This window comes from Scyliorhinus torazame, chromosome 12 (genome assembly GCF_047496885.1).
Source record: "Scyliorhinus torazame isolate Kashiwa2021f chromosome 12, sScyTor2.1, whole genome shotgun sequence".
NCBI classification, from domain to species: domain Eukaryota; kingdom Metazoa; phylum Chordata; class Chondrichthyes; order Carcharhiniformes; family Scyliorhinidae; genus Scyliorhinus; species Scyliorhinus torazame.
Genome location: NC_092718.1, coordinates 4,170,726 through 4,193,797, shown reverse-complemented (window position 1 = coordinate 4,193,797; position 23,072 = coordinate 4,170,726). Strand labels below are relative to the sequence as shown.

The 23,072-nt window shown below is 44.4% G+C and overlaps 1 protein-coding gene across 2 annotated transcripts in view; it reads right to left on the bottom strand.

Annotated features, from left to right (window-relative positions):
- whamm (WASP homolog associated with actin, golgi membranes and microtubules) overlaps window positions 1-23,072 on the bottom strand; it is a 36,836-nt gene that overhangs the window by 3,627 nt on the left and 10,137 nt on the right. Inside the window, exons 6-9 of one of the 2 annotated variants that reach the window (XR_011933843.1) lie at window positions 20,953-21,140; window positions 15,844-15,930; window positions 15,663-15,772; window positions 13,168-13,603 (exon numbers count right to left, since the gene is read on the bottom strand). Coding sequence is in view for 1 of the 2 variants with exons in the window: in XM_072470292.1 (XP_072326393.1) it covers window positions 13,168-13,603; window positions 15,663-15,758; window positions 15,844-15,930; window positions 20,953-21,140 (807 nt within the window). In the remaining variant the exon portion in view is untranslated. The remainder of the gene's footprint in view (window positions 1-13,167; window positions 13,604-15,662; window positions 15,773-15,843; window positions 15,931-20,952; window positions 21,141-23,072) is intronic. The other variant, XM_072470292.1, reaches the window with a different exon arrangement.

Here is a 23,072-nt window from a genome sequence, read left to right as displayed (position 1 = left end):
CGGCACTGTGATTTCTTTACCTATAATACCCGGCACTGTGATTTCTTTACCTATAATACCCGGCACTGTGATTTCTTTACCTATATTACCCGTCACTGTGATTTCTTTACCTATATTACCGGCACGGTGATTTCTATACCAATATTACCGGCACTGTGATTTCTTTACCAATATTACCGGCACTGTGATTTCTTTACCTATAATACCCGGCACTGTGATTTCTTTACCAATATTACCGGCACTGTGATTTCTTTACCTATATTACCCGGCACTGTGATTTCTTTACCGATATTACCCGGCACTGTGATTTCTTTACCTATAATACCCGGCACTGTAATTTCTTTACCTATATTACCGGCACGGTGATTTCTATACCAATATTACCGGCACTGTGATTTCTTTACCAATATTACCGGCACTGTGATTTCTTTACCTATAATACCCGGCACTGTGATTTCTTTACCAATATTACCGGCACTGTGATTTCTTTACCTATATTACCCGGCACTGTGATTTCTTTACCGATATTACCCAGCACTGTGATTTCTTTACCTATAATACCCGGCACTGTAATTTCTTTACCTATATTACCAGCACTGTGATTTCTTTACCTATAATACCGGCACTGTGATTTCTTTACCTATAATACCCGGCACTGTGCTTCCTTTACCTATAATACCCGGCACTGATTTCTTTACCTATAATACCGGCACTGTGATTTCTTTACCTATATTACCCGGCACTGTGATTTCTTTACCTATATTACCCGGCACTGTGATTTCTTTACCTATAATACCCGGCACAGTGATTTCTTTACCTATAATACCCGGCACAGTGATTTCTTTACCTATAATACCCGGCACTGTGATTTCTTTACCTATAATACCCGGCACTGTGCTTCCTTTACCTATAATACCCGGCACTGTGATTTCTTTACCTATAATACCTGGCACTGTGATTTCTTTACCTATAATACCTGGCACTGTGATTTCTTTACCTATAATACCTGGCACTGTGATTTCTTTACCTATAATACCCGGCACTGTAATTTCGTTACCTATAATACCCGGCACTGTGCTTCCTTTACCTATAATACCCGGCACTGTGATTTCTTTACCTATAATACCCGGCACTGTGATTTCTTTACCTATAATACCCGGCACTGTGATTTCTTTACCTATATTACCCGTCACTGTGATTTCTTTACCTATATTACCGGCACGGTGATTTCTATACCAATATTACCGGCACTGTGATTTCTTTACCAATATTACCGGCACTGTGATTTCTTTACCTATAATACCCGGCACTGTGATTTCTTTACCAATATTACCGGCACTGTGATTTCTTTACCCATATTACCCGGCACTGTGATTTCTTTACCTATATTACCCGGCACTGTGATTTCTTTACCTATATTACTGGCACTGTAATTTCTTTACCTATAATACCCGGCACTGATTTCTTTACCTATAATACCCGGCACTGTGCTTCCTTTACCTATAATACCCGGCACTGTGATTTCTTTACCTATATTACCGGCACTCTGATTTCTTTACCTATAATACCCAGCACTGTGATTTCTTTACCTATAATACCCAGCACTGTGCTTCCTTTACCTATAATACCCGGCACTGTGATTTCTTTACCTATAATACCCAGCACTGTGATTTCTTTACCTATAATACCCGGCACTGTGATTTCTTTACCAATATTACCGGCACTGTGATTTCTTTACCTATAATACCCGGCACTGTGATTTTTTTACCTATAATACCCGGCACTGTGATTTCTTTACCTATATTACCCGGCACTGTGATTTCTTTACCTATAATACCCGGCACTGTGATTTCTTTACCTATAATACCGGCACTGTGATTTCTTTACCTATAATACCCGGCACTGTGATTTCTTTACCTATAATACCCGGCACAGTGATTTCTTTACCTATAATACCCGGCACTGTGATTTCTTTACCTATAATACTCGGCACTGTGATTTCTTTACCTATAATACCCGGCACTGTGATTTCTTTACCTATAATACCCGGCACTGTGATTTCTTTACCTATAATACCCGGCACTGTGATTTCTTTACCTATAATACCCGGCACTGTGATTTCTTTACCTATAATACCCGGCACTGTGATTTCTTTACCTATAATACCCGGCACTGTGATTTCTTTACCTATAATACCCGGCACTGTGATTTCTTTACCTATAATACCCGGCACTGTGATTTCTTTACCTATAATACCCGGCACTGTGATTTCTTTACCTATAATACCCGTCACTGTGATTTCTTTACCTATATTACCCGTCACTGTGATTTCTTTACCTATATTACCGGCACGGTGATTTCTATACCAATATTACCGGCACTGTGATTTCTTTACCAATATTACCGGCACTGTGATTTCTTTACCTATAATACCCGGCACTGTGATTTCTTTACCTATATTACCCGGCACTGTGATTTCTTTACCTATATTACCCGGCACTGTGATTTCTTTACCTATAATACCCGGCACTGTAATTTCTTTACCTATAATACCCGGCACTGTGATTTCTTTACCTATATTACCCGGCACTGTGATTTCTTTACCTATAATACCCGGCACTGTGATTTCTTTACCTATATTACCGGCACTGTGATTTCTTTACCGATATTACCTGCACTGTGATTTCTTTACCTATAATACCCGGCACTGTGATTTCTTTACCTATAATACCCGGCACTGTGATTTCTTTACCTATAATACCCTGCACTGTGATTTCTTTACCTATAATACCCTGCACTGTGATTTCATTACCTATAATACCCTGCACTGTGATTTCTTTACCTATATTACCCGGCACTGTGATTTCTTTACCTATAATACCCTGCACTGTGATTTATTTACCTATAATACCCGGCACTGTGATTTCTTTACCTATAATACCCTGCACTGTGATTTCATTACCTATAATACCCTGCACTGTGATTTCTTTACCTATATTACCCGGCACTGTGATTTCTTTACCTATAATACCCAGCACTGTGCTTCCTTTACCTATAATACCCGGCACTGTGATTTCTTTACCTATAATACCCGGCACTGTGATTTCTTTACCTATAATACCCGGCACTGTGATTTCTTTACCTATAATACCCGGCACTGTGATTTCTTTACCTATATTACCCGGCACTGTGATTTCTTTACCTATATTACCGGCACTGTGATTTCTTTACCTATAATACCCTGCAGTGTGATTTCTTTACCAATATTACCGGCACTGTGATTTCTTTACCAATATTACCGGCACTGTGATTTCTTTACCTATAATACCCGGCACTGTGATTTCTTTACCTATAATACCCTGCACTGTGATTTCTTTACCTATAATACCCTGCACTGTGATTTCATTACCTATAATACCCTGCACTGTGATTTCTTTACCTATATTACCCGGCACTGTGATTTCTTTACCTATAATACCCTGCACTGTGATTTATTTACCTATAATACCCGGCACTGTGATTTCTTTACCTATAATACCCGGCACTGTGATTTCTTTACCTATAATACCCGGCACTGTGATTTCTTTACCTATAATACCCGGCACTGTGATTTCTTTACCTATATTACCGGCACTGTGATTTCTTTACCAATATTACCGGCACTGTGATTTCTTTACCTATAATACCCTGCACTGTGATTTCTTTACCAATATTACCGGCACTGTGATTTCTTTACCAATATTACCGGCACTGTGATTTCTTTACCTATAATACCCGGCAGTGTGATTTCTTTACCTATAATACCCTGCACTGTGATTTCTTTACCTATATTACCGGCACTGTGATTTCTTTACCTATAATACCCTGCACTGTGATTTCTTTACCAATATTACCGGCACTGTGATTTCTTTACCAATATTACCGGCACTGTGATTTCTTTACCTATAATACCCGGCAGTGTGATTTCTTTACCTATAATACCCGGCACTGTGATTTCTTTACCTATAATACCCGGCACTGTGATTTCTTTACCTATAATACCCGGCACTGTGATTTCTTTACCTATAATACCCGGCACTGTGATTTCTTTACCTATAATACCCGGCACTGTGATTTCTTTACCTATAATACCCGTCACTGTGATTTCTTTACCTATATTACCCGTCACTGATTTCTTTACCTATATTACCGGCACGGTGATTTCTATACCAATATTACCGGCACTGTGATTTCTTTACCAATATTACCGGCACTGTGATTTCTTTACCTATAATACCCGGCACTGTGATTTCTTTACCTATATTACCCGGCACTGTGATTTCTTTACCTATATTACCCGGCACTGTGATTTCTTTACCTATAATACCCGGCACTGTAATTTCTTTACCTATAATACCCGGCACTGTGATTTCTTTACCTATATTACCCGGCACTGTGATTTCTTTACCTATAATACCCGGCACTGTGATTTCTTTACCTATATTACCGGCACTGTGATTTCTTTACCGATATTACCTGCACTGTGATTTCTTTACCTATAATACCCGGCACTGTGATTTCTTTACCTATAATACCCGGCACTGTGATTTCTTTACCTATAATACCCTGCACTGTGATTTCTTTACCTATAATACCCTGCACTGTGATTTCATTACCTATAATACCCTGCACTGTGATTTCTTTACCTATATTACCCGGCACTGTGATTTCTTTACCTATAATACCCTGCACTGTGATTTATTTACCTATAATACCCGGCACTGTGATTTCTTTACCTATAATACCCTGCACTGTGATTTCATTACCTATAATACCCTGCACTGTGATTTCTTTACCTATATTACCCGGCACTGTGATTTCTTTACCTATAATACCCGGCACTGTGCTTCCTTTACCTATAATACCCGGCACTGTGATTTCTTTACCTATAATACCCGGCACTGTGATTTCTTTACCTATAATACCCGGCACTGTGATTTCTTTACCTATAATACCCGGCACTGTGATTTCTTTACCTATATTACCGGCACTGTGATTTCTTTACCAATATTACCGGCACTGTGATTTCTTTACCTATAATACCCGGCACTGTGATTTCTTTACCTATAATACCCGGCACTGTGATTTCTTTACCTATATTACCGGCACTGTGATTTCTTTACCTATAATACCCTGCAGTGTGATTTCTTTACCAATATTACCGGCACTGTGATTTCTTTACCAATATTACCGGCACTGTGATTTCTTTACCTATAATACCCGGCACTGTGATTTCTTTACCTATAATACCCTGCACTGTGATTTCTTTACCTATAATACCCTGCACTGTGATTTCATTACCTATAATACCCTGCACTGTGATTTCTTTACCTATATTACCCGGCACTGTGATTTCTTTACCTATAATACCCTGCACTGTGATTTATTTACCTATAATACCCGGCACTGTGATTTCTTTACCTATAATACCCGGCACTGTGATTTCTTTACCTATAATACCCGGCACTGTGATTTCTTTACCTATAATACCCGGCACTGTGATTTCTTTACCAATATTACCGGCACTGTGATTTCTTTACCAATATTACCGGCACTGTGATTTCTTTACCTATAATACCCTGCACTGTGATTTCTTTACCAATATTACCGGCACTGTGATTTCTTTACCAATATTACCGGCACTGTGATTTCTTTACCTATAATACCCGGCAGTGTGATTTCTTTACCTATAATACCCTGCACTGTGATTTCTTTACCTATATTACCGGCACTGTGATTTCTTTACCTATAATACCCTGCACTGTGATTTCTTTACCAATATTACCGGCACTGTGATTTCTTTACCAATATTACCGGCACTGTGATTTCTTTACCTATAATACCCGGCAGTGTGATTTCTTTACCTATAATACCCTGCACTGTGATTTCTTTACCTATAATACCCTGCATGTGATTTCATTACCTATAATATCCTGCACTGTGATTTCTTTATCTATATTACCCGGCACTGTGATTTCTTTACCTATAATACCCTGCACTGTAATTTCTTTACCTATAATACCCGGCACTGTGATTACTTTACCTATAATACCCGGCACTGTGATTTCTTTCCCTATATTACCGGCACTGTGATTTCTTTACCGATATTACCAGCACTGTGATTTCTTTACCTATAATACCCGGCACTGTGATTTCTTTACCTATAATACCCGGCACTGTGATTTCTTTACCTATAATACCCTGCACTGTGATTTCTTTACCTATAATACCCTGCACTGTGATTTCATTACCTATAATACCCTGCACTGTGATTTCTTTACCTATATTACCCGGCACTGTGATTTCTTTACCTATAATACCCTGCACTGTGATTTATTTACCTATAATACCCGGCACTGTGATTTCTTTACCTATAATACCCTGCACTGTGATTTCATTACCTATAATACCCTGCACTGTGATTTCTTTACCTATATTACCCGGCACTGTGATTTCTTTACCTATAATACCCGGCACTGTGCTTCCTTTACCTATAATACCCGGCACTGTGATTTCTTTACCTATAATACCCGGCACTGTGATTTCTTTACCTATAATACCCGGCACTGTGATTTCTTTACCTATATTACCGGCACTGTGATTTCTTTACCAATATTACCGGCACTGTGATTTCTTTACCTATAATACCCGGCACTGTGATTTCTTTACCTATAATACCCGGCACTGTGATTTCTTTACCTATATTACCGGCACTGTGATTTCTTTACCTATAATACCCTGCACTGTGATTTCTTTACCAATATTACCGGCACTGTGATTTCTTTACCAATATTACCGGCAGTGTGATTTCTTTACCTATAATACCCTGCACTGTGATTTCTTTACCTATAATACCCTGCATGTGATTTCATTACCTATAATACCCTGCACTGTGATTTCTTTATCTATATTACCCGGCACTGTGATTTCTTTACCTATAATACCCTGCACTGTGATTTATTTACCTATAATACCCGGCACTGTGATTTCTTTACCTATAATACCCGGCACTGTGATTTCTTTACCTATAATACCCGGCACTGTGATTTCTTTACCTATAATACCCGGCACTGTGATTTCTTTACCTATATTACCGGCACTGATTTCTTTACCAATATTACCGGCACTGTGATTTCTTTACCTATAATACCCTGCACTGTGATTTCTTTACCTATAATACCCTGCACTGTGATTTCATTACCTATAATACCCTGCACTGTGATTTCTTTACCTATATTACCCGGCACTGTGATTTCTTTACCTATAATACCCTGCACTGTGATTTATTTACCTATAATACCCGGCACTGTGATTTCTTTACCTATAATACCCGGCACTGTGATTTCTTTACCTATAATACCCGGCACTGTGATTTCTTTACCTATAATACCCGGCACTGTGATTTCTTTACCTATATTACCGGCACTGTGATTTCTTTACCAATATTACCGGCACTGTGATTTCTTTACCAATATTACCGGCACTGTGATTTCTTTACCTATAATACCCTGCACTGTGATTTCTTTACCAATATTACCGGCACTGTGATTTCTTTACCAATATTACCGGCACTGTGATTTCTTTACCTATAATACCCGGCAGTGTGATTTCTTTACCTATAATACCCTGCACTGTGATTTCTTTACCTATATTACCGGCACTGTGATTTCTTTACCTATAATACCCTGCACTGTGATTTCTTTACCAATATTACCGGCACTGTGATTTCTTTACCAATATTACCGGCACTGTGATTTCTTTACCTATAATACCCGGCAGTGTGATTTCTTTACCTATAATACCCTGCACTGTGATTTCTTTACCTATAATACCCTGCATGTGATTTCATTACCTATAATATCCTGCACTGTGATTTCTTTATCTATATTACCCGGCACTGTGATTTCTTTACCTATAATACCCTGCACTGTAATTTCTTTACCTATAATACCCGGCACTGTGATTACTTTACCTATAATACCCGGCACTGTGATTTCTTTCCCTATATTACCGGCACTGTGATTTCTTTACCGATATTACCAGCACTGTGATTTCTTTACCTATAATACCCGGCACTGTGATTTCTTTACCTATAATACCCGGCACTGTGATTTCTTTACCTATAATACCCTGCACTGTGATTTCTTTACCTATAATACCCTGCACTGTGATTTCATTACCTATAATACCCTGCACTGTGATTTCTTTACCTATATTACCCGGCACTGTGATTTCTTTACCTATAATACCCTGCACTGTGATTTATTTACCTATAATACCCGGCACTGTGATTTCTTTACCTATAATACCCTGCACTGTGATTTCATTACCTATAATACCCTGCACTGTGATTTCTTTACCTATATTACCCGGCACTGTGATTTCTTTACCTATAATACCCGGCACTGTGCTTCCTTTACCTATAATACCCGGCACTGTGATTTCTTTACCTATAATACCCGGCACTGTGATTTCTTTACCTATAATACCCGGCACTGTGATTTCTTTACCTATATTACCGGCACTGTGATTTCTTTACCAATATTACCGGCACTGTGATTTCTTTACCTATAATACCCGGCACTGTGATTTCTTTACCTATAATACCCGGCACTGTGATTTCTTTACCTATATTACCGGCACTGTGATTTCTTTACCTATAATACCCTGCACTGTGATTTCTTTACCAATATTACCGGCACTGTGATTTCTTTACCAATATTACCGGCAGTGTGATTTCTTTACCTATAATACCCTGCACTGTGATTTCTTTACCTATAATACCCTGCATGTGATTTCATTACCTATAATACCCTGCACTGTGATTTCTTTATCTATATTACCCGGCACTGTGATTTCTTTACCTATAATACCCTGCACTGTGATTTATTTACCTATAATACCCGGCACTGTGATTTCTTTACCTATAATACCCGGCACTGTGATTTCTTTACCTATAATACCCGGCACTGTGATTTCTTTACCTATAATACCCGGCACTGTGATTTCTTTACCTATATTACCGGCACTGATTTCTTTACCAATATTACCGGCACTGTGATTTCTTTACCTATAATACCCGGCACTGTGATTTCTTTACCTATAATACCCGGCACGGTGATTTCTTTACCTATATTACCGGCACTGTGATTTCTTTACCAATATTACCGGCACTGTGATTTCTTTACCTATAATACCCGGCACTGTGATTTCTTTACCTATAATACCCGGCACTGTGATTTCTTTACCTATATTACCAGCACTGTGATTTCTTTACCAATATTACCGGCACTGTGATTTCTTTACCTATAATACCCGGCACTGTGATTTCTTTACCTATAATACCCGGCACTGTGATTTCTTTACCTATATTACCAGCACTGTGATTTCTTTACCTATAATACCCTGCACTGTGATATCTTTACCAATATTACCGGCACTGTGATTTCTTTACCTATAATACCCGGCACTGTGATTTCTTTACCTATATTACCAGCACTGTGATTTCTTTACCTATAATACCCTGCACTGTGATTTCTTTACCAATATTACCGGCACTGTGATTTCTTTATCTATAATACCCGGCACTGTGATTTCTTTACCTATAATACCCGGCACTGTAATTTCTTTACCTATAATACCCGGCACTGTAATTTCTTTACCTATAATACCCGGCACTGTAATTTCTTTACCTATAATACCCGGCACTGTAATTTCTTTACCTATAATACCCGGCACTGTAATTTCATTACCGATATTACCGGCACTGTGATTTCTTTACCTATAATACCCGGCACTGTGATTTCTTTACCTATATTACCGGCACTGTGATTTCTTTACCAATATTTTGAGGGGGTGACCTAGAAGGTAGATGAGGGCAGTGCAGTAGACGTTGTCTACATGGACTTTAGCAAAGCCTTTGACAAGGTACCGCATGGTAGGTTGTTGCAGAAGTTTAAAGCTCACGGGATCCAGGGTGAGGTTGCCAATTAGATTCAAAATTGGCTGGACGACAGAAGAGTTGTAGAGTGTTGTTTTTCAAACTGGAGGCCTGTGACCAGTGGTGTGCCTCAGGGATCGGTGCTGAGTCCACTGTTATTTGTGATTTATATTAATGATTTGGATGAGAATTTAGGAGGTATGGTTAGTAAGTTTGCAGATGACACCAAGATTGGTGGCACAGTGGATAGTGAAGAAGGTTATCTAGGATTGCAACGGGATCTTGATCAATTAGGCCAGTGGGCCGACGAATGGCAGATGGAGTTTAATTTAGGTACAGGTTCATAGCTCCTTGAAGGTGGAGTCGCAGGTGGACAGGGTGGTGAAGAAGGCATTCGGCATGCTTGGTTTCATTGGTCAGAACATTGAATACAGGAGTTGGGACGTCTCGTTGAAGTTGTACAAGACATTGGTACGGCCACACTTGGAATACTGTGTGCAGTTCTGGTCACCCTATTATAGAAAGGATATTATTAAACTAGAAAGAGTGCAGAAAAGATTTACTAGGATGCTACCGGGACTTGATGGTTCGAGTTATATGGAGAGGCTGGATAGACTGGGACTTTTTTTCCCTGGAGCGGTAGAGGTTTAGGGGTGATCTTATAGAGGTCTATAAAATAATGGGGGGCATAGATAAGGTAGATAGTCAACATATTTTCCCAAAGATAGGGGAGTCTAAAACTAGAGGGCATCGGTTTAAGGTGAGAGGGGAGAGATTCAGAAGGGCCCAGAGGGGCAATTTCTTCACTCAGAGGGTAGTGAGTGTCTGGAATGTGCTGCCAGAGGTAGTAGTAGAGGCGGGTACAATTGTGTCTTTTAAAAAGCATTTAGATAGTTACATGGGTAAGATGGGTATAGAGGGTTATGGGCCAAGTGCGGGCAACTGGGACTAGCTTAATGGTAAAAACTGGGCGGCATGGACTGGTTGGACCGAAGGGCCTGTTTCCATGCTGTAAACTTCTATGATTCTATGATATTACTGGCACTGTGATTTCTTTACCTATAATACCCGGCACTGTGATTTCTTTACCGATATTACACGGCACTGATTTCTTTACCGATATTACCGGCACTGTGATTTCTTTACCTATAATACCCGGCACTGTGGTTTCTTTACCTATAATACCCGGCACTGTGATTTCTTTACCGATATTACCCGGCACTGATTTCTTTACCGATATTACCGGCACTGTGAATTCTTTACCTATAATACCCGGCACTGTAATTTCTTTACCTATAATACCCGGCACTGTAATTTCTTTACCTATAATACCCGGCACTGTAATTTCATTACCGATATTACCGGCACTGTGATTTCTTTACCTATAATACCCGGCACTGTGATTTCTTTACCTATATTACCGGCACTGTGATTTCTTTACCAATATTTTGAGGGGGTGACCAAGAAGGTAGATGAGGGCAGTGCAGTAGACGTTGTCTACATGGACTTTAGCAAAGCCTTTGACAAGGTACCGCATGGTAGGTTGTTGCAGAAGTTTAAAGCTCACGGGATCCAGGGTGAAGTTGCCAATTGGATTCAAAATTGGCTGGACGACAGAAGAGTTGTAGAGTGTTGTTTTTCAAACTGGAGGCCTGTGACCAGTGGTGTGCCTCAGGGATCGGTGCTGGGTCCACTGTTATTTGTGATTTATATTAATAATTTGGATGAGAATTTAGGAGGTATGGTTAGTAAGTTTGCAGATGACACCAAGATTGGTGGCACAGTGGATAGTGAAGAAGGTTATCTAGGATTGCAACGGGATCTTGATCAATTAGGCCAGTGGGCCGACGAATGGCAGATGGAGTTTAATTTAGGTACAGGTTCATAGCTCCTTGAAGGTGGAGTCGCAGGTGGACAGGGTGGTGAAGAAGGCATTCGGCACGCTTGGTTTCATTGGTCAGAACATTGAATACAGGAGTCGGGACGTCTTGTTGAAGTTGTACAAGACATTGGTACGGCCACACTTGGAATACTGTGTGCAGTTCTGGTCACCCTATTATAGAAAGGATATTATTAAACTAGAAAGAGTGCAGAAAAGATTTACTAGGATGTTACCGGGACTTGATGGTTCGAGTTATAAGGAGAGGCTGGATAGACTGGGACTTTTTTTCCCTGGAGCGTAGGAGGTTTAGGGGTGATCTTATAGAGGTCTATAAAATAATGGGGGGCATAGATAAGGTAGATAGTCAACATATTTTCCCAAAGATAGGGGAGTCTAAAACTAGAGGGCATAGGTTTAAGGTGAGAGGGGAGAGATTCAGAAGGGCCCAGAGGGGCAATTTCTTCACTCAGAGGGTAGTGAGTGTCTGGAATGTGCTGCCAGAGGTTGTAGTAGAGGCGGGTACAATTGTGTCTTTTAAAAAGCATTTAGATAGTTACATGGGTAAGATGGGTATAGAGGGTTATGGGCCAAGTGCGGGCAACTGGGACTAGCTTAATGGTAAAAACTGGGCGGCATGGACTGGTTGGGCCGAAGGGCCTGTTTCCATGCTGTAAACTTCTATGATTCTATGATATTACTGGCACTGTGATTTCTTTACCTATATTACCCGGCACTGTGATTTCTTTACCTATAATACCCGGCACTGTGATTTCTTTACCTATAATACCCAGCACTGTAATTTCTTTACCGATATTACCTGGCACTGTGATTTCTTTACTAATATTACCGGCACTGTGATTTCTTTACCAATATAACCGGCACCAATTTCTTTACTGATATTACCGGCACTGCGATTTCTTTACCTATATTACCCGTAATTGCGATTTCTTTACCGATATTACAGGCACTGCGATTTCTTTACCTATATTACCCGTAATCGCGATTTCTTTACCTATATTACCCGGCACTGTGATTTCTTTACCGATATTACCCGGCACTGGATTTCTTTACCGATATTACACGGCACTGTGATTTCTTTACCTATATAACCGGCACCAATTTCTTTACTGATATTACCGGCACTGCGATTTCTTTACCTATATTACAGGCACTGCGATTTCTTTACCTATATTACCCGTAATTGAGATTTCTTTACCTATATTACCCGTAATTGCGATTTCTTTACCTATATTACCCGTAATTGCGATTTATTTACCTATATCACCCGGCACTGCAATTTCTTTACCTATATTTTCCTTCAGGGTTTTCTTTGCCGAATTCTCTGCGGAGAAGATGAGTGATTGAACCTGGTCATTGTCAACTGAAGTGCTTTTGTGACCCAGCAAAGTACTCGGGGAAGCTGGCATCAGCGGTGGAGGAGGGGGCAGTGGTGGTGGTGGGGGAATTGCCGAAGGTACTGGAGGAATCCCTTGTGTCTCCGCCTGTCCTGGTGGCACAGTGCCTGCCGGAGAGAAGATCTGCACTGGAATATCATTGGGAGCTGGAGGTCTGCCCTTTTCTGCTTTTGAGGTCCTGGTTCGTGTTTGTTTCTTTCTCGGTGAATGATCCATGAGGGACATTGGCTGTTCAGATATGGAGGAAGCTGGAGATAAAGGTGTGAATTGTCTCTGCGCGTCGAGAGTTTGGCAACAAGGTTGAAATACAAAATGTGCTGAAGATTTCTGGAATAGAAATTAATTTTAAAATCACAAATTCTGCAACTTAATAATGAAATCAAATGTTTCATTCACACCACATAAAATGTAGAGTCTGTAATAATGGGGGGGGGGGGGGGTGGCAGGGTCTGTGGGAACCAGGACTCTGGTTTACATCCTCAATGGGATTTCATCACAAGGAATGAGGGAACAACTCCAGGCTGGGTAATTACAGCAGAGTTATCATCACAAGGGCTGCAGGAGTCACACCACCAGCTAAATAACGAGGTAATACAAAGGCGCTATGTTCAGGACATGGGTTCCTCTGTTTAATGGAGTAAAACGTCTCAAAGTGCTTCATCGGAATGTTTATCTGACATTTGACACTGAGTCACAAATGGAGTTGACCAAAAGGTTGGTCAAGGAGGAATGTCCTAAAGGAGCAAACAGAGATAGCGAGGTGGCAAGGTTTAGAGCGCCGATCGCCAAGGCGCGGGCCGCCGATCGCCAAGGCGCGGGCCGCCGATCGCCAACACTCGGGCCGCCGATCGCCAAGGCGCGGGCCGCCGATCGCCAAGGCGCGGGCCGCCGATCGCCAAGGCGCGGGCCGCCGATCGCCAAGACGCGGGCCGCCGATCGCCAAGACGCGGGCCGCCGATCGCCAAGACGCGGGCCGCCGATCGCCAAGACGCGGGCCGCCGATCGCCAAGACGCGGGCCGCCGATCGCCAAGGCGCGGGCCGCCGATCGCCAAGGCGCGGGCCGCCGATCGCCAAGGCGCGGGCCGCCGATCGCCAAGGCGCGGGCCGCCGATCGCCAAGGCGCGGGCCGCCGATCGCCAAGGCGCGGGCCGCCGATCGCCAAGGCGCGGGCCGCCGATCGCCCAGGCGCGGGCCGCCGATCGCCAACGCTTGGGGCAGCGATCAAGACATCCTCGGGGTCAAGGCAGCTGCCAACGGCGTAGTGATTAAAATCAGAAACGCTAAAGAGGTCAGGATGAGGTAGATGAGCGCAGAGATCGGAGGATTGTGGGATTGGAGGAGATTTCAGGGAAAAGGAGGGAAGGCCACGGAGGGATGTGAAAACAAGGATGATTATGTTAAAAATGAAGGTGCAGTGGCAGCACGGTGGCGCAGTGGGTTAGCACTGCTGCCTCACGGCGCCGAGGTCCCAGGTTCGATCCCGGCTCTGGGTCACTGTCCGTGTGGAGTTTGCACATTCTCCCCGTGTCTGCGTGGGTTTCGCCCCCACAACCCAAAGATGTGCAGGGTAGGTGGATTGAACACGCTAAATTTCCCCTTAATTGGAAAAAATGAATTGGGTACTCTAAATTTATTTTTTTTTTAAATTAAATTTAAAAAAAAAAGTGTTGCTTAGCATGGAGCAGCGTAGCACAGGTCTGGTAGGGAAACAGGAATTGCTGTGAGTTTAGACAGAGGCAGCAGAGGTTTGGATGACTTCAAGCTCACAGAGGATAGAATGTGGGAGGAGCAGCCAGGAACGCATTGGAATAGTGATGTCTAGGAGGTGACAAAGACATGAATGAGGGTTTTGGAAACTCAAGTAGGACAGAGTCAGGGGGAAATAGGCAGTCTAAGTGATGGCACTGATGTCGGTGGATGTTCATCTCAGTTAAATATGACAAAAGGTTACGAATAACCCAGCTCACCTCAAGCAGTTGCCAGGGAGAGAGAGGGGTTGGGGTCAGTGGCTGGGAAATGGAATACGTGATGGGGACCGAGAACAATGGGAGAAACAGGTAGCACTGGTGTCAGTGTATCCGTGGAAACAAATGCTGTTTTTGGATGATGGCGCTGAGGGGCAGCACGAGAATGAGAAGTTGATGAGCAAAGGTACTTGGGAAACAAAGGTAGGGGAGGGGAATGTAGGGGGAGAGAAACAAGCATTGCACTCGATATTTCTTGTACCAAAACCACAGCCAAGGTCAAGACAACATAAAGGGAACAGATCCTGGAAAGTGAGAGTTTTGTTCATGTATAGCCCCAGCACAGTATTCCCAAAACATCGCCCAACTCTGAAAACCAGGATTATGAATGTGAAATCAGAACAGCAGGATTTATCTCTACCTCCTTAAATGTACGTAGTCGCTGCAAAGTCTTCTCCCGCTCCTGGTTGACCCATTCCCTCCTCCTTTTGTCTTCTTCCTTTTTCTGATCACGTTTCTGTGTAAAGACAGCTTTAGAGTGAGTCAGAATGCAAGGTCTCCCCAGACCAGCCCTGACATGCCAGTGCTTTGTGTTCACTCACCGCCTGGATACTGTGATGATGCTGCTGCCGCTCCTGGTTTCCTCGCTCCTGCTGCTGCTTTGCTTTTTGAGATTCCTCACACTGATCCTATTCACAGGAAGTGCAGTTAGATTCTGTTCTTCAAGATGGAATCCAATAACTTGACTTTCTAGATAATATATCTTGCGGGATGTTCCCAGTTTCTCTACCTCTCAACCGCCGAAGGCAAATCGAGATTAAACATTTGTGGGCAATACATATGAAAATGTTACCGTGAATTACATATAGGCAGAGTTTTCAGTGTAATGTACGTCTCTATGATCTGTCCACGGTGCTTGTTAATTTTGACCTGGAGCTAACCGGAGACTAACCTGTTCAATGCAACCACCCTCACAGCTAACTGATTCCTGGAGGATACCTTGCCAATCTGCAAACACAGACCTCATCAGTAGACAAAGCATTCCTTCTATATCCTCTACACAGCGTTAGAGAACAGCAAAGTAATGCAGTCATAGGAGGGGAGCCCATACAAAGGAGCCAGAACACCAGTGACCAATAACCGCCAATCTATCAAAATACATCACTTTGCTGAATTAGTAAGGGGGCTGCACAGTGGTTAGCACCGCTGCCTCACGGCGCCACGGTCCCGGGTTCGATTCTAGCCCGGGTCACTGTCTGTGTGGAGTTTGCACATTCTCCGTGTCTGCGTGGGTTTCGCCCCCACAACCCAAAGATGTGCAGGGTAGGTGGATTGGCCACACTAAATTGCCCCTTAATTGAAAAAAATAATTTGGAACTCTAAATTTATTAAAAAAGCATCTTTAGTAAATGTGTGATGATTATTCAGTCTGTCGGCTAAACATGTTAATTGGAATTTGATTGATTCCTTCAAATATCTCAAACATGAAACCTTTAATGTGGGAATTTCCTTGTAAAACACTAACCGGTTAGGATTATTGAAAAATCCTGGGATTAGGACAGGGTAGGCGCCGAGGGATTGGACAGGGTAGGTGCCGAGTGATTGGACAGGGTAGGTGCCGAGGGATTGGACAGGGTAGGTGCCGAGGGATTGGACAGGGTAGGTGCCGAGGGATTGGACAGGGTAGGCGCCGAGGGATTGGACAGGGTAGGCGCCGAGGGATTGGACAGGGTAGGTGCCGAGTGATTGGACAGGGTAGGTGCCGAGTGATTGGACAGGGTAGGCGGCGGGTGATTGGACAGGGTAGGTGCCGAGTGATTGGACAGGGTAGGTGCCGAGGGATTGGACAGGGTAGGTGCCGAGTGATTGGACAGGGTAGGTGCCGAGTGATTGGACAGGGTAGGTGCCGAGGGATTGGACAGGGTAGGTGCCGAGTGATTGGACAGGGTAGGCGCCGAGGGATTGGACAGGGTAGGCGCCGAGGGATTGGACAGGGTAGGCGCCGAGGGGTTGGACAGGGTAGGCGCCGAGGGATTGGACAGGGTAGGCGCCGAGGGATTGGACAGGGTAGGTGCCGAGGGATTGGACAGGGTAGGCGCCGAGGGATTGGACAGGGTAGGCGCCGAGGGATTGGACAGGGTAGGAGGCGAGTGATTGGACAGGGTAGGCGCCGAGTGATTGGACAGGGTAGGCGCCGGGGGATTGGACAGGGTAGGCGCCGGGGGATTGGACAGGGTAGGTGCCGAGGGATTGGACAGGGTAGGTGCCGAGGGATTGGACAGGGTAGGTGCCGAGGGATTGGACAGGGTAGGCGCCGGGGGATAGGACAGGGTAGGTGCCGAGGGATTGGACAGGGTAGGCGCCGAGGGATTGGACAGGGTAGGTGCCGAGGGATTGGACAGGGTAGGCGCCGGGGGATTGGACAGGGTAGGTGCCGAGGGATTGGACAGGGTAGGCGCCGAGGGATTGGACAGGGTAGGCGCCGAGGGATTGGACAGGGTAGGTGCCGAGGGATTGGACAGGGTAGGAGCCGAGTGATTGGACAGGGTAGGCGCCGAGGGATTGGACAGGGTAGGCGCCGAGGGATTGGACAGGGTAGGCGCCGAGGGATTGGACAGGGTAGGCGCCGAGGGATTGGACAGGGTAGGCGCTGAGTGATTGGACAGGGTAGGCGCCGAGTGATTGGACAGGGTAGGTGCCGAGGGATTGGACAGGGTAGGTGCCGAGGGATTGGACAGGGTAGGCGCTGAGTGATTGGACAGGGTAGGCGCCGGGTGATTGGACAGGGTAGGCGCCGGGTGATTGGACAGGGTAGGCGCCGAGTGATTGGACAGGGTAGGTGCCGAGTGATTGGACAGGGTAGGCGCAGAGCGATTGGACAGGGTAGGTGCCGAGGGATTGGACAGGGTAGGTGCCGAGGGATTGGACAGGGTAGGTGCCGAGGGATTGGACAGGGTAGGTGCCGAGGGATTGGACAGGGTAGGTGCCGAGGGATTGGACAGGGTAGGGGCCGAGGGATTGGACAGGGTAGGTGCCGAGGGATTGGACAGGGTAGGTGCCGAGGGATTGGACAGGGTAGGTGCCGAGGGATTGGACAGGGTAGGTGCCGAGGGATTGGACAGGGTAGGTGCCGAGGGATTGGACAGGGTAGGGGCCGAGGGATTGGACAGGGTAGGTGCCGAGGGATTGGACAGGGTAGGGGCCGAGGGATTGGACAGGGTAGGTGCCGAGGGATTGGACAGGGTAGGTGCCGAGTGATTGGACAGGGTAGGCGCCGAGGGAATGTTTCCCCCTTGTGGAGGAATCTGGAACTTTGGGGGCACCGTTTCAAAACAAGGAACCTCCTGTTTAAAACGGAGATGAGGGATTTCTTCTCCGAGATGACCATTAATCTTTGGAATGCTCTTCCCCAGTCAGCAGTGGAGGCTGGGTCGTCGAATATATTCAAGGCCGAGTCAGATATGTTTTTGACAAGGTAGCCATGAGTTTTTGGGAATAGGCAGCAAAGTGGAATTGAAGCTACAATCTGATCAGACGGGATTTTATTGATGGGCTGATTGAAGTACTCCAGCTCCCAATTCATATGCTATAAAATGTAACGAACAATCCATTTTGAGATGGATTAGTCACTGGTTGTTAGGCCAGAGGCGAAGCAACCATCGAGGCAACTCTGTACAAAAGATTAATTTACACCCTGAAGGCACCCACATGGTGTAAGTGATGTTCTAAGTTTGCTGCAAAGTAAGAGAAAGTGATGCGGGCAACATTCCTACTCCAATGAAATGGGGATGAAAGCTCCAGTGTGTCCTTGGCCTGATCTGGTCAGAGTGCCACCAAGTGGCGTTCACTGATGACTGCACAATATTCAGCACCATTCACAACTCCTCACACACTGAAGCTGTCCTTGTCCAAATGCAGCAAGACCTGCCAATATCCAGGCTTGGGCTGACATTTGGCAAGTAATATTCACACCACACAAGTGCCAGACAATGACCATCTCCAATGAGAGAATCAAACCATCGGCCCATGACAGTCAGTGGCATTGCCATTACTGAATCCCCCACTATCAACATCCTGGGGGCTGCCATTGACCAGGAATTGAACTGGATTAACCATATAAATATTATGGCTACAAGATCAGGTAAGAGGCTAGGAATTCTGTGGTGAGTAACTCACCACCTGACTCGCCAAAGTCTGTCCATCACCTACAAGGCACAAGTCAGGAGTCACTTGCCTGGATGAGCGCAGCTCCAACAACACTCAAGCTCGACATCATCCAGGACAAAGCAGCCCCGCTTGATTGGTATCCTTACACAAACATTCACTCCCTCCACCACCGACACACACTAGCAGCCGTGTGTACCATCTACAAGAATGGGCAGCACGGTAACACAGTGGTTAGCACAATTGCTTCACAGCTCCAGGGTCGCAGGTGCGATTCCCCGCTGGGTCACTGTCTGTGCGGAGTCTGCACGTTCTCCCCGTGCGCGCGTGGGTTTCCTCCGGGTGCTCCGGTTTCCTCCCACAGTCCAAAAGATGTGGTTAGGTGGATTGGCCATGATAAATTGCACTTCGTGTCCAAAACTGCCCTTAGTGTTGGTGGGGTTACTGGGTTATGGGGATAGGGTGGAGGTGTGGACTTGGGTAGGGTGCTCTTTCCAAGAGTCGGTGCAGACGCGATGGGCCTTATGGCCTCCTTCTGCACTGTAAATTCTATGAAAAAAAAAGGCAGCTCCTTAGGCAGCACCTTCCATCTAGAATGTGGAGATGCCAGCGTTGGACTGGGGTGAGCACAGGAAGACGTCTCACAACACCAGGTTAAAGTCCAACAGGTTTGTTTCGATATCACTAGCTTTCGGAGCACAGCTCCTTCCTCAAACTTAGAACATTCACCTGATGAAGGAGCAGTGCTCTGAAAGCTAGTGATTCAAAACAAACCTGTTGGACTTCTTACTGTACCATCTACAAGGACATGGGCAGCAGATACCTGGGAACGCCACCACATGGAAGTTCCCTCCAGGTCATTCACCCACCCTGACTTGGGAATATCTTCTTCGTTCCTTCACTGTCGCCGGGTCACAATCCTAGGATTCCATCCCTAACAGCACTGTGGGTGTACCTACACCACATGGACTCCAGCAGTTCAAGAAGACAGCTCACCACCATCTTCTCAAGGGCAATTAAGGATGGGCAACAAATGCTGGCCTAGCAAATGACACTCACATCCCGTAAAAATGAATTTAAAAAAAGCTGATCCACTAAGAACAAGATGTGGAGATGCCGGCGTTGGACTGGGGTGAGCACAGTAAGAGGTCTTACAACACCAGGTTAAAGTCCAACAGGTTTGTTTCGATGTCACTAGCTTTCGGAGCGCTGCTCCTTCCTCAGGTGAGCTCCGAAAGCTAGTGATATTGAAACAAACCTGTTGGACTTTAACCTGGTGTTGTAAGACTTCTTACTGCACTAAGAACAAGGCAGTTCCCTCAATCAAGAAACAGACAGAGTTAATGAGGTCACAACAGTGAGTGACTTCATGTTCCAGTTACAGATTGACAAGATTGATTGGCTGAACAAAGGTCACGCGAGAGAAAATAATCTTTGCTGATAAGATTTGTGAAATTACAATTCTGGAGGCTGCAGAGACGGGAAAAATAGAGGGGATCCAATTATCTAAACAAAACACCTCAGTTAAGGAACATTGTACCAATTACCCGCTTATTTCTCAAATAGGATCGGCGTGCACCAATATGACCTCGCTTCGTCTCCAGCTGGCGAGCCTTGCGCCATAATTTCTTCATGTCTACTGAACGAGTGTCATGTATCAACCCCTGTTCATCAGTGGTCTGAAGCTGCTGAGGGTCTTCACAGGTGTCATAATAAATCACCTCCTCCTCTTTTTCTGGAATGAAGAATAGCAAAGAGTTTCTGTGAAGTGGCAGTATTTTTCTTTTTCAATCTGGGTACATTTTTAACTCGTTATATTTTTGCGCCTTTTTACTCATTATTTCGGGCCGATGCGCTGCAGTCTGTTTATACTTGGATGCCCGATACCATTCCCAGGACAACGTGGAACATTCCTTTAGCAACTGATTCCAGTGAATGGCTTCACCACACTCCCTACCTTGGAGCCGCAACATGACAATACCCTGAACCTGGCTTCAGGTTTCAAACCAATAGGCAAATCGATTGAAAAGTAAAATGAACAAATGGATGAACAACAAACAATTATTTTCAGTAGTTACAAAACTTCCCAATTCCTCATGGTGGCACAGAATATTCCAGAACACTCTGCTAAATGAACACTTCACACAGCCAATCTCAGGCAGTGGATCTTCGCCCCTGTTCCCAACGGTCAGCATTTTGTTTTTATTTTGGGCAACAATGTATTTGGTTCAAAATATTTACTGTGAAAATAAACGTGGTTATGAACAGACGTCTGAAAAAACCCCAGATTTTTGAATCGGATTTCTCAACTTCCCAGGAAAGACTGAGCCGAGAACTTGTGATTTGCTAATTCAATATCGAGAGGGATGCAACGCGAGAGAAACTTTGATAGCAGTTAAGTTATAGAGTTATAGAGTTCCAAAACTTATAGGCACCAATCAGACAATAGGTTCACAGTGAATTTCCAAAACATAAAATCAGAATTGTTAAAAGTTGATCAGAGTATGAAGGAGGTTGGTTACGGTCTGATTAGTAAATTACAGACGGACACCAGTGTTGCATCGATCACACTCTTAGACCAGTGAGCATGGAATGAGGGGCAGATTGCCATCACTGGCTTATGTCAAGGGAATAGGGCGCCGCTGGCCAGCCCAGCATTTATTGCCCATCCATAACTGCCCGAGAAGGTGGTGGTGAGCTGCCTTCTCGAACCGCTGCAGTCCATATGATGTAGATACACCCACTGTGCTGTGAGGGAGGGAACCCCAGGATTTTTACCCAGCAACAGCGAAGGTCAGAGGAGAGAATGAAGACCAATATTCGTGAGGTAGAATCATAGAAGTTTACAGCATGGAAACAGGCCCTTCGGCCCAACCAGTCCATGCCGCCCAGTTTTTACCATTAAGCTAGTCCCAGTTGCCCGCACTTGGCCCATAACCCTCTATACCCATCTTACCCATGTAACTATCTAAATGCTTTTTAAAAGACACAATTGTACCCGCCTCTACTACTACCTCTGGCAGCACATTCCAGACACTCACTACCCTCTGAGCGAAGAAATTGCCCCTCTGGGCCCTTCTGAATCTCTCCCCTCTCACCTTAAACCTATGCCCTCTAGTTTTAGACTCCCCTACGTTTGGGAAACGATGTTGACTATCTACCTTATCTATGCCCCTCATTATTTTATAGACCTCTATAAGATCACCCCTAAGCCTCCTACGCTCCAGGGAAAAAAGTCCCAGTCTATCCAGCCTCTCCTTATAACTCGAACCATCAAGTCCCGGCAACATCCTAGTAAATCTTTTCTGCACTCTTTCTAGTTTAATAATATCCTTTCTATAATAGGGTGACCAGAACTGCACACAGTATTCCAAGTGTGGCCGTACGAATGTCTTGTACAACTTCAACAAGACGTCCCAACTCCTGTATTCAATGTTGACCAATGAAACCAAGCATGCCGAATGCCTTCTTCACCACCCTGTCCACCTGCGACTACACCTTCAAGGAGCTATGAACCTGTACTCCTAGATCTCTTTGTTCTATAACTCTCCCCAACGCCATACCATTAACTGAGTAGGTCCTGGCCTGATTCGATCTGCCAAAATGCATCACCTCACATTTATCTTAATTAAACTCCATCTGCCATTCGTCGGCCCACTGGCCTAAT